The sequence below is a fragment of the Anolis carolinensis genome, chromosome 5, assembly GCF_035594765.1.
Source record: "Anolis carolinensis isolate JA03-04 chromosome 5, rAnoCar3.1.pri, whole genome shotgun sequence".
NCBI classification, from domain to species: domain Eukaryota; kingdom Metazoa; phylum Chordata; class Lepidosauria; order Squamata; family Dactyloidae; genus Anolis; species Anolis carolinensis.
Window position 1 is genome coordinate 206,258,744 of NC_085845.1, and position 12,475 is coordinate 206,271,218.

The 12,475-nt window shown below is 46.8% G+C and overlaps 1 protein-coding gene across 1 annotated transcript in view; it reads right to left on the reverse strand.

Moving 5' to 3' along the window:
• Positions 1-12,475, reverse strand: part of LOC107983803 (uncharacterized) — a 38,551-nt gene that overhangs the window by 11,130 nt on the left and 14,946 nt on the right. The window contains exons 2-4 of the mRNA XM_062981271.1: positions 5,928-6,020; positions 4,387-4,542; positions 1-574 (exon numbers count right to left, since the gene is read on the reverse strand). The exon at positions 1-574 is cut by the window's left edge and continues 44 nt beyond it. Of these exons, the coding sequence (XP_062837341.1) occupies positions 1-574; positions 4,387-4,542; positions 5,928-5,979 (782 nt within the window). The 5' untranslated portion in view covers positions 5,980-6,020. The remainder of the gene's footprint in view (positions 575-4,386; positions 4,543-5,927; positions 6,021-12,475) is intronic.

Below are 12,475 nucleotides of genomic sequence, written 5' to 3' on the forward strand. Positions count from 1 at the left end.
ACCAGTCCGCGGATGCGCTGCTGGATGCCCGGGTGTTCCCGGGGGGCGTCTTGCAGGCGCACCATCATCTGTGCGAAGAGGTACCCCCCGATGGAGAAGGCGTGGACCAGGAGGGGGTGCCCCCCCAGGGGACCCCCCTCCCGCAGGAGCTCCAGCAGCCGCCCGGCGTAGTCCAGGCCCCACCGCGGCCACAGGAAGTGTCCCACGCGGCTCTCGGCCACCAGCACCGGCCAGCGGCGCCCCGACAGGTAGAGCGAGAGGTACTTGGCCACCGCCCGCGGGGGGGCCCCGAACCAGGGCAGGAGCAGCACCAGCGGGGGCGGGGGGTGGCCGGAGGGGCCGGAGGGGGGCCGGTAGAGGCGGACCATGGGGGAGAGCCTCGTCACAGAGACACCGGGGCCAAGGTCCAGCGGGGGCTCCGGCCCCGGGGGTGACCCCTCCCCCTCCCCCTCCCCCTCCCCCTCGGTCTGCTCCTCCTTCTCCGCGGCCTTTTTGGGGGCAGCCTGGCCTCCAGCAAAGGGCATTCCGGACGGAGACCCCGTTGACGCCCGCCTTGGGAGAGGAAGCAGCGGCCCTGCAAAAGAGGCCAAGAAGCAGAGGGTGAAAAGCAAGGGGAGACCTTTGCCCCAAACCCCAAACTGCCAGGCAGGACCTTTCACAACATCACTTCTCTAGGGGCATCCGATTTTGCTCAACATTCACACACATATACACGCATCCATCCCCATGCACACGTGAACATTTCTCCATTCTTCCGCCGTGAAGAACACCTCTTAGGCCAGGCTGCTTCCTTGCAAATCTGCCAACACATCAAATGTCAATGTGAGATTTGTGTAATGAGAGTGTTTAAATGTAATTTGTGCCATGCTTGTATTGCAGTCAAATTGCATCATCCAGCGTGTGTGATAGTGTGTAAAGAGTTAATCACTAATGAGCGATAATGACCTTGGTGTGTGGCTGGAACTAGGGAGTATCCAGGCACAAGAGTATGTGCATATCTATTGCATCAGTTCAGTCTGTCTTGAGTTCGAGTCGAGTTTGAGATCTGTTGGAGAACAGATCAGTCCTGTGTGTGTTTGTCGTTTGCAAGAGTCTGTTTGTGCTGTTTACTGCTCCATTCAGTAAAGCTTTGTATATTGCTTTTACTGACGTCTCAAAGTGTCGCTTCATTCTGCGCTCCATTGCTTTTCATACTACTACCGCTGTGTTGCAATACTCTGACATCAAAGACTCTAAAACTTCTAAACCACCAAAATGCATCCTTAATGCATTTCCTTAACTTAAAAGAGTCATTGTTTCTGATTAATGTAAACACATTGGTTTTTCCCAAAAGTCCATCAGTTAATCATTTGTCACAGTTCTTACCAATGTAAGTAGTAGCAACTTTTAATTACAGTTCAGCAAGCAGGCAGCTAGTCATTGCAGGCCTTAATATTTTCGAATGGTGTCTTCAAAATTTTTGGCTCTCATTCATTCATTCCTTCCATACGGTTCGTTCATGCCCACACTTATCAAATCCACATTTATCAAATCTGCACATCATATTTTCGTGACAATTTGTACAGAAGATCCCTGGCAGAAATGAAAAATACCATCTAAAACAGTCATGGGCAAAACCTCAGCCTTCCTCCAGGTGTTTTGGACTTCAACTCCCACAATTCTTAACAGCCACCTCTCATCTTTGAGTGTCAATCAATTCAATATAGTTTCTGCCACAAAAACGAAGTTCCTGGAGTAGCACAACTACAGTAGAGCCCTGCTTATCCGACACTTTGTATTATCCAACGACAAAAGGCCCTCCCTTGCTCTTTCACTCACTCACTCACTCACCCCACCAGGTCCCGGTGCTGCCAGAACCCAGCCCGGTGACTGAGTGAGAGACGGAGAACAGGTGAGTGAAGGAGGGCGGCAAAGCCCCCCCCTCTCTCTCACTCTCACTCACCTTGCCAGGTCCCAGTGCTCCTGGAACTCAGCCGAGTGAGTGAGCAAGACACAGAGAATGGGCGAGTGAAGGAGAGCAGCAAAGGCCCTCTCTCGCTCTCTCTCTCACTCACTCAACCCGCCAGGTCCCAGTGCTGCCGTTGCCTGGTAAGTGAGTGAGGGAGGGAGGGTGGGTGTCAGGGATTCCTCTTCTTCAGAAGAGGAAGGGGAGCAGGAAAGTGTTCATGAATCTGAGGGTGAGTTGGAATCTGAGGAGACTTTGCAAGTACCTACATTTCAGGAAAGGCGAAAGGAAACAGAATAGAGATGCCATTCAGCTAGATTAGCTGCCAGAAATGCAACTGAGTAATTAGGAACCGCCCTAGCAGCTGTGAGGGGACCCAGGGCTATAAAGCAGAACCAGTTGCAGCCAGCTCTTGCTGGTAACAAACTGACTCTAATGCTTTCACCTGATCAGGTTTAGACTTACTGCACCCCCCAACCTCTGCAGGGGTGGTGGACCCAAAATGTTCCACCCCAGGAGACTTATGGATCCAGAAGGATTCCTGACGGCTCTTGGGGAATTTCCCGCCTCCTCGGCAGGTGATCCTGTTGATGCTCTGGTCTCTCTCTGGAATGGAGAGATGACTAGGGCAATAGACACAATCGCTCCGGAGCGTCCCCTCTCGAGTAACCGAGCTAAACCAGCTCCTTGGTTTACTGAGGAGCTGGCAGCGATGAAGCGAAAGAAGAGGGAACTAGAGTGCGTGTGGCGATCAGGGTATAACGAGTCAGACCGAACACGGCTAGGCTCCTATCTTAGGGCATATGCCGCGGCAATCAAAGCTGCAAGGAGAGCCCACCTTGCGGCCAACATTGCGTCCGCACAGAACCGTCCGGCGGCGCTGTTCCGTGTCATCAGAGGGTTGTTAACTCCCACCAATCAAGGTGGGAGCCCTGATAACTCGGCAGCCCGCTGTGAAGCATTTGCTCGGTTCTTTGCGGACAAAGTCGCTCTGATCCGTTCCGACTTTGACACCATATTAACGGCAGTCTCTGAGGATGTAACGAGTGCACCTGCTTGTCCAGTTTTGTTGGATTCATTTCAATTGGTTGAGCTCGAGGATGTGGACAAGATCCTGGGAGAGGCGAGACCGACCACATGCATCCTAGACCCCTGCCCATCCTGGCTGGTGAGAGAAGCCAGAGGGGGTTTGGCCGAGGGGGTGAAGGTGGTGGTGAATGCCTCCCTTCGGGAGGGCAAGCTTCCAGCGAGCCTAAAAATGGCTGTGATCAAGCCGCTGTTGAAAAAGCCATCATTGGATCCCACTCAATTCGGAAACTTTCGGCCTATTTCCAATCTCCCCTATTTGGGCAAGGTCTTGGAACATGTGGTTGCCTCGCAGCTCCAGGGATTCTTGGTGGACACTGATTTTCTGGATCCGGCACAGTCTGGTTTCAGGCCGGGGCATGGTACCGAGACAGCCTTGGTCGCCTTAGTCAATGATCTTCGCCGGGAACTGGACAGGGGGAGTGTGTCCCTGCTGGTTCTGCTGGACCTCTCAGCAGCCTTCGATACCGTCGATCACGGTATCCTTCTGGGGCGCCTTGCCGGGATGGGTCTCGGAGGTACTGTTCTGCAGTGGCTCCGGTCCTTCCTGGAGGGTCGTTCCCAGATGGTGTCATTGGGGGACACCTGCTCGACCCCACAACCGTTGACTTGTGGGGTCCTGCAGGGCTCTGTATTGTCTCCCATGTTGTTTAACATCTACATGAAGCCGCTGGGAGAGATCATCAGGAGTTTCGGGGTCCGGTGTCATCTGTACGCAGATGATGTCCAGCTCTGTCACTCCTTTCCACCTGTCACTCAGGAGGCTGTTCAGGTCCTGAACCGGTGTCTGGCCACTGTGTCGGACTGGATGAGGGCCAATAAATTGAAATTGAATCCAGACAAGACAGAGGTCCTCCTGGTCAGTCGCAAGGCTGAACAGGGAATAGGGTTACAGCCTGTGCTGGACGGGGTCACACTCCCCCTGAAGACACAGGTTCGCAGTCTGGGGGTTCTTCTCCTGGACTCATCGCTGAGCCTGGAGCCCCAGGTCTCGGCGGTGGCCAGGAGAGCCTTTGCACAACTGAGACTTGTGCGCCAGCTGCGCCCGTTCCTTGGGAGGTCTGACTTGGCCACGGTGGTCCACGCTCTGGTCACATCCCGGCTGGATTACTGCAACGCGCTCTACGTGGGGCTGCCTTTGAAGACGGCCCGGAAGCTCCAACTAGTGCAACGGACGGCAGCCAGATTAATAACTGGGGCGGCTTACAGGGAGCGTACTACTCCCATGTTGAGTCAGCTCCACTGGCTGCCGATATGCTACCGAGCACAATTCAAGGTGCTGGCTTTAGCCTATAAAGCTCTAAACGGTTCCGGCCCAGCTTATCTGTCCGAACGTGTCTCCCGCTACGACCCACCTCGAAGCTTAAGATCGTCAGATGAGGCCCTGCTCGCGGTCCCGTCAGCCTCACAGGTGCGTCTGGTGGGGACGAGAGACAGGGCCTTTTCAGTAGTGGCTCCCCGCCTATGGAACGCCCTCCCCATTGAAGTCAGGCAGGCTTCCTCCCTCCTGTCTTTCCGAAAGAGGACAAAAACATGGTTATGGGACCAGTCATTTGAGCCTGAGTAACAGCAAAAATGAGATAAGAATATATGACCTACTGACAGACCCCACATGAACATGGAAAGCGCCTTAAATGTATATTTAAATGTATAATTATGTATATTTTAATGGATATTCTTAATTTTATTGTAATTTTTAATCTTGATGGAGTTTTAAATTTGATGACAACTGTTTTTAATGTGTATGTTTATATTGTAAGCCGCCCTGAGTCCCCTGATGGGTGAGAAGGGCGGGGTAGAAGTGATGTAATAAACAAATAAATGCTTTCGGAACTCGGAATGTTAGATATAGAATATGACAAAGATAAAAAGATCCTGTTCAACTATCTGGTTATTGCGGCGAGAATAACTTTGCTAGGAGGTGGAGACAAAAAGAGACCCCAAATAAGGAGGAATGGCTGATTAAAGTCTTGGATGTGATGAACATGGATAGGCTTACTTACTGGTTATCTTCAAGTCAAGGCTTGCCTAAGAAAGAAACCAACTGGCACCTGGTAAAGGACTATTTAAAACAAATAAAATTTAATCCCATCTGCTGAATAAATTCAATCTTAGAATCGGATAAGGACAAAGGGGATATGGATTTGATTGACTATCAGAATTTTTTTTTTGTAGAACCAGTTAAAGGAAGATGGAAGTCAACATTTTTCCTTTTTTTTTTTAATTAGCTTTTATTTTATTTTATTTTTTATTTTATTTTTATCCCCTCTCTACTCTTTTTTCCTACTTTCTAACAAAAATAAATGTTCTCCCACTTTCGATGGAAAAACACTATTTTCTTATCAAGATACATATATAGATGTTTCTTTTTTTTCCTTTTTTTTTATATATAAAACTTTGAATAAAGATCATATACAAAAAAAATAAAAAAAATAAATGCTTTCGCTCTCCATGTGCCTGCTCCGAGTCTGCATCCGGATTTATTGCTGTTTCTTTGTCTGAAGTAAGACTTCCTGGCTTTCTTTTGCATTATCCCACGGAGTGTGCTGTACTTTGTTTTGTTGAAATAGAGCAGTTTTCATTTACGTACCACAGGGTCTTAAGACTGTTCTTGAAAGACAAAACAGGACAGAGGGTGAGCGAGCACCCACCCTGTTATCTGTCAGTTTCGCTTATCTGATATTCTGCCCGCCAGTTTATGATGGATAAGCGAGACTCTACTGTACTTTCAAAGTTAGGACTGCACAACTGAATAGGAAATAACACTTGCAAACCAGGAGCAGAATCCCCCGCCTTGACCCTGGCAATCAATAGCAAGGCTGAGACCATGGCCTCCTGTGTGTGGGCAGCTTTCCCATGACCCCTGACCCCCAAGAGCCTCCTCCCAAAGTCCTACCAGGTTTGGGCTGGAGCCGCGTGGACGCCCCAAAGAGCAGCTTCACCAGCATCTCCAGCTGACTCTCCCCATCAGGAGGCTCTGACAACAGCCCTGCGAGGAAGGACAGAGAGATGCATATATTGGGATGGAGTTACACTGGAGTTCACAGCATAGATGAAGAGCAAAGCAAAGTACTGTATAGACTCGAGTATAAGCCTAGTTTTTCAGCCCTTTTTTTAAGACTCCCTTGGCTTATACTTGGGTGAGGGTCCTGGTTGGCTTATATTTGGGTCAGCTTATACTCGAGAATATATGGTACATTTATTATTTTTCTCTATTATTATTGGTATTATTACATTTATTATTTTTCTCTATTAATGTTGCTACTATTACATTTATTTTACTCTATTTTTATTATTATTAATAATACATTTATTATTTCACTCTGATCTAATTATTATTATTATTATTGCATTTATTATTTTACTCTATTTATTATTACATGTATTATTGCCCTGTATTTATTATTATTATTATTATTATTATTATTATTATTATTATTATTACATGTATTATTTTACTCTATTATTATTAAAAGGATACATAAGCACATTGACATTGAAGATGAGAATAATGATTTGATCAGAGTTGGACAGTCTTATCTTAAATTTGAGCTTGATGTAAATATTCAAAAACATTTAACTTACTGATCTCTCAATTCATGTCATTTTATTGGTATCTATTTTTATTTCTGAAATTTACCACCCTCGGCTTAATCTGGAGTCAATGTTTTCCCAGTTTTTTTGTGGTAAAATTAGATGCCTCGGCTTATATTCGGGTCAGCTTATACTCAAGTATATACGGTAATTTTATTGGTATCTCGGCTTATCCTGGAGTCAATGTTTTCCCAGTTTTTTTGTGGTAAAATTAGATGCCTCGGCTTATATTCGGGTCAGCTTATACTCAAGTATATACGGTAAATGTCAAAGAGCCTCTTGACTTCGGCCCCATTTACATTGTTTGCGTAAGCAACGGCATGATATGGCAATGTAGATGGGGCCGAAGTCGAGGGGCTCTTTGAGGGCACACACAACACATACTAAAGCAATGCAAACAACCCAAAAGGACATAATGTATACCGTCAGGTTGGAAACAGCTTTCCAAGCATTTAAAAGTTTGCACTGCGGCCATGCATCAAGGGTAGCGCCTTGTGCAATGGCACCCAGCCCTTGCCCATTGGCCTGCATTGCCACAGCTTGGACCCGCTTTGTGTCTCGCTTAAGAGAGGAAAAGAGAGGAATGATATTATTATTATTTCAACAATTACAACAGCAACAACAACAACAACAAAACAGTCAAGTGTCATGCCTTGTGCAACAGCAACCAGCCTTTGCCTCTGTTGCACCACATGGCACATCTGTGTGCATTGGCATAACTAAGATCTACTTTGAGTCCCATCTATGAGAGGAAAACAGGATATTATTATTTTAACAACAACAACAACAACAACAACAGTCAAGTGTCATGCCTTGTGCAACGGCAACCAGCCCTTGCTTCTGTTGCACCACATAGCACATCTGTGTGCATTGTCATAACTTAGATCTACTTTGAGTCCCATTTATGAGAGGAAAACAGGATGATATTATTATTCTAACAACAAGAACAATAATAAAACAGCCAAGTATCATGCCTTGTGCAATGGCAACCAGCCCTTGCTTCTGTTGCGCCACATAGCATATCTGTGTGCATTGTCATAACTTAGACCTACTTTGAGTCTCATTTATGAGAGGAAAACAGGATGATATTATTATTCTAACAACAACAACAACAATAAAACAGTCAAGTATCATGCCTTGTGCAACAGCAACCAGCCTTTGCCTCTCTTGCACCACATGGCACATCTGTGCGCATCGGCATAACTAAGATCTACTTTGAGTCCCATCTATGAGAGGAAAACAGGATATTATTTTTTTAACAACAACAACAACAACAACAACAAAACAGTCAAGTGTCATGCCTTGTGCAACGGCAACCAGCCTTTGCCTCTGTTGCACCACATAGCACATCTGTGAGAGGAAAACAGGATATTATTATTTCAACAACAACAACAACAACAATAAAACAGTCAAGTGTCATGCCTTGTGCAACGGCAACCAGCCTTTGCCTCTGTTGCACCACATAGCACATCTGTGAGAGGAAAACAGGATATTATTATTCTAACAACAACAACAACAACAACAACAACAACAATAAAACAGTCAAGTGTCATGCCTTGTGCAACGGCAACCAGCCTTTGCCTCTGTTGCACCACATGGCACATCTGTGCACATTGGCATAACTAAGATCTACTTTGAGTCCCATCTATGAGAGGAAAACAGGATATTATTATTTTAATAACAACAACAACAACAACAACAACAGTCAAGTGTCATGCCTTGTGCAACGGCAACCAGCCCTTGCTTCTGTTGCACCACATGGCACATCTGTGCGCATTGGCATAACTAAGATCTACTTTGAGTCCCATCTATGAGAGGAAAACAGGATATTATTATTTTAACAACAACAACAACAACAACAACAGTCAAGTGTCATGCCTTGTGCAACGGCAACCAGCCCTTGCTTCTGTTGCACCACATGGCACATCTGTGCGCATTGGCATAACTAAGATCTACTTTGAGTCCCATCTATGAGAGGAAAACAGGATATTATTATTTTAACAACAACAACAACAACAACAACAGTCAAGTGTCATGCCTTGTGCAACGGCAACCAGCCTTTGCCTCTGTTGCACCACATGGCACATCTGTGTGCATTGGCATAACTAAGATCTACTTTGAGTCCCATCTATGAGAGGAAAACAGGATATTATTATTTTAACAACAACAACAACAGTCAAGTGTCATGCCTTGTGCAACGGCAACCAGCCCTTGCGTCTGTTGCAACACATGGCACATCTGTGTGCATTGTCATAACTTAGATCTACATTGAGTCCTATCTATGAGAGGAAAACAGGATGATATTATTATTTTATCAACAACAACAATACTAAAACAGTTTTCAGGTTTAAGAGAGAAAAAAAGGATGATAATAATAATAATCATAACTGGTATTCAAGTTTAAGAAAGGAAAGCAGTGTATAAATATAAATATCCTCATAAGTGGGATAATAATAATAATAATGCAATAATAAAGTTCAAGAGAGTATCACCATCCAGGATTCAGTTTTAAGAAAGGAACGTAGGATGATGATGTTGATAATGATGATGATGATGATGATAACAATACAGTAGTCAGGTCTAAGAGAGGAAAGCATAAATGCCATCATCCAGCATTCAGGTTTAAAAGAAGTGGGATAATAATAATACAGTAGAGTCTCCAACGTTCTGCCGGCCCGTTTATGTTGGATAAGTGAGACTCTACTGTAGTAGTAATAACAATGCAGTAATAAAGTTTAAGAAAGGAATGTGAGATATAAATACATATAATCATCCAATCAGGTTTATGAAAGGAAAGTAGGATATAATAATAATAATAATAATAATAATAATAATACAGTACAGTCTCACTTATCCAACGTTCTGGATTATCCAACACATTTTTGTAGTCAATGTTTTCAATACATCGTGATATTTTGGTGCTAAATTCATAAATACAGTAATTACTACATAGCATTACTGCGTATTGAAATACTTTTTCTGTTAAATTTGTTGTCTAACATGATGTTTTGGTGCTTCATTTGTAAAATCATAACCTAATTTGATGTTTAATAGGGTTTTCCTTAATCCCTCCCTATTATCCAACATATTCGCTTATCCAAGCTTCTGCCGGCCCGTTTAGCTTGGATAAGTGAGGCTCTACTGTATTCATTCTCCAGTGTGTTCCTCTTGCTGGGCAACACAGACTCTTATTCATCTATAAGCAACCCGTTTCCATAGAATCACAGAATCTCAAACCGAATACGGAGAGGAACCCTAAATAACTTGAGGAAGGAAATTACCTACAGAAGCATTGTGAGAACGGTGCGCTTCCTCCTGCTCTCGGTTCCCATTCATAAGCCTTTATGCCTGGCTGCAAGAGGATTGTAACTTTTGCACAGAAGTCAGGCGAGCCAAGGCTTTCCGAACAGATCGGACATCCCTAATCCCGTAACAAAGAGGGGAAATTGAACCCGGAGCTTTCTTGACCAGCATCACTGTTAGAAGCACTTCCACCACATGCATTGGTTTCATAATTTCTAACCTTGCAATACACGGTCTATGCATGTTGCAATGTTCCGACCACAGCAGAGGACTGTACCTTGTTCCTGGTTGTTGTTGTTCTTCTTAAAGAAAGCTCAACGTCCTCAAAGTGTCCTTGTGTTTTGGAAGGGCCTGATGCATTGCAACAGGGGAAGCAAACCCGTTTCCCCGTTCCGTGCCCCTCTCTCCCGCTCTATGCATGATGCGCACCCAGACATGCGCACGGACACGCCCAGCAAAGCAAACAAGGAAGCCAAGAAGAGTAAGAAGGTGCCATGCTCAGCCTTTGGACCCAGAGGCCATTGAAAGGCACTGACTCTTCGCTCCTTTAGGCACAGAACCACAGGAAGAGTTGGAAGGGTCCCCCAAAGGCCATCCAGTCCAGCCCTTTTCTGCCAAAAAGGAAGGCACAATCCAAGCCCTCCCAACAGATGGCCATCCTCTGTTTAAAAGCCTCCGGAGGAGGAGACTCCGAGGCACACACATTTCCCAGTCAACACACTTTCAGGAATGGGAATGACATGCAATTCTAGTAGGTAAAGGTCAAGGTTTTCCTCTGACATTAAGTCCAGTCGTGTCCGACTCTGGGGGTTGGTGCTCATCTCCATTTCTAAGCCGAAGAGCCGGCATTGTCCGTAGACACCTCCAAGGTCATGTGGCCACTGGCATGACTGCAAGGAGCACCGTTACCTTCCTGGCGGAGCAGTACCTATTGATCTACTCACACTCTGGGGGTTGGTGCTCATCTCCATTTCTAAGCCGAAGAACCGGCGTTGTCCGTAGACACCTCCAAGGTCATGTGGCCACGGGCATGACTGCAAGGAGCACCGTTACCTTCCTGGCGGAGCAGTACCTATTGATCTACTCACACTCTGGGGGTTGGTCCTCATCTCCATTTCTAAGCCGAAGAGCCGGCGTTGTCCGTAGACACCTCCAAGGTCATGTGGCCACGGGCATGACTGCAAGGAGCACCGTTACCTTCCTGGCGGAGCAGTACCTATTGATCTACTCACACTCTGGGGGTTGGTGCTCATCTCCATTTCTAAGCCGAAGAGCCAGCATTGTCCATAGACACCTCCAAGGTCATGTGGCCACTGGCATGACTGCAAGGAGCACCGTTACCTTCCTGGCGGAGCAGTACCTATTGATCTACTCACACTCTGGGGGTTGGTCCTCATCTCCATTTCTAAGCCGAAGAGCCGGCGTTGTCCGTAGACACCTCCAAGGTCATGTGGCCACTGGCATGACTGCAAGGAGCACCGTTACCTTCCTGGCGGAGCAGTACCTATTGATCTACTCACACTCTGGGGGTTGGTGCTCATCTCCATTTCTAAGCCGAAGAGCCGGCGTTGTCCGTAGACACCTCCAAGGTCATGTGGCCACTGGCATGACTGCAAGGAGCACCGTTACCTTCCCAACGGAGCAGTACCTATTGATCTACTCACACTCTGGGGGTTGGTGCTCATCTCCATTTCTAAGCCGAAGAGCCAGCATTGTCCGTAGACACCTCCAAGGTCATGTGGCCACTGGCATGACTGCAAGGAGCACCGTTACCTTCCTGGCGGAGCAGTACCTATTGATCTACTCACACTCTGGGGGTTGGTGCTCATCTCCATTTCTAAGCCGAAGAACCGGCGTTGTCCGTAGACACCTCCAAGGTCATGTGGCCACTGGCATGACTGCAAGGAGCACCGTTACCTTCCCGACGGAGCAGTACCTATTGATCTACTCACACTCTGGGGGTTGGTGCTCATCTCCATTTCTAAGCCGAAGAGCCAGCATTGTCCGTAGACACCTCCAAGGTCATGTGGCCACTGGCATGACTGCAAGGAGCACCGTTACCTTCCTGGCGGAGCAGTACCTATTGATCTACTCACACTCTGGGGGTTGGTGCTCATCTCCATTTCTAAGCCGAAGAGCCAGCATTGTCCGTAGACACCTCCAAGGTCATGTGGCCACTGGCATGACTGCAAGGAGCACCGTTACCTTCCTGGCGGAGCAGTACCTATTGATCTACTCACACTCTGGGGGTTGGTGCTCATCTCCATTTCTAAGCCGAAGAGCCAGCATTGTCCGTAGACACCTCCAAGGTCATGTGGCCACTGGCATGACTGCAAGGAGCACCGTTACCTTCCTGGCGGAGCAGTACCTATTGATCTACTCACACTCTGGGGGTTGGTGCTCATCTCCATTTCTAAGCCGAAGAACCGGCGTTGTCCGTAGACACCTCCAAGGTCATGTGGCCACTGGCATGACTGCAAGGAGCACCGTTACCTTCCCGACGGAGCAGTACCTATTGATCTACTCACACTCTGGGGGTTGGTGCTC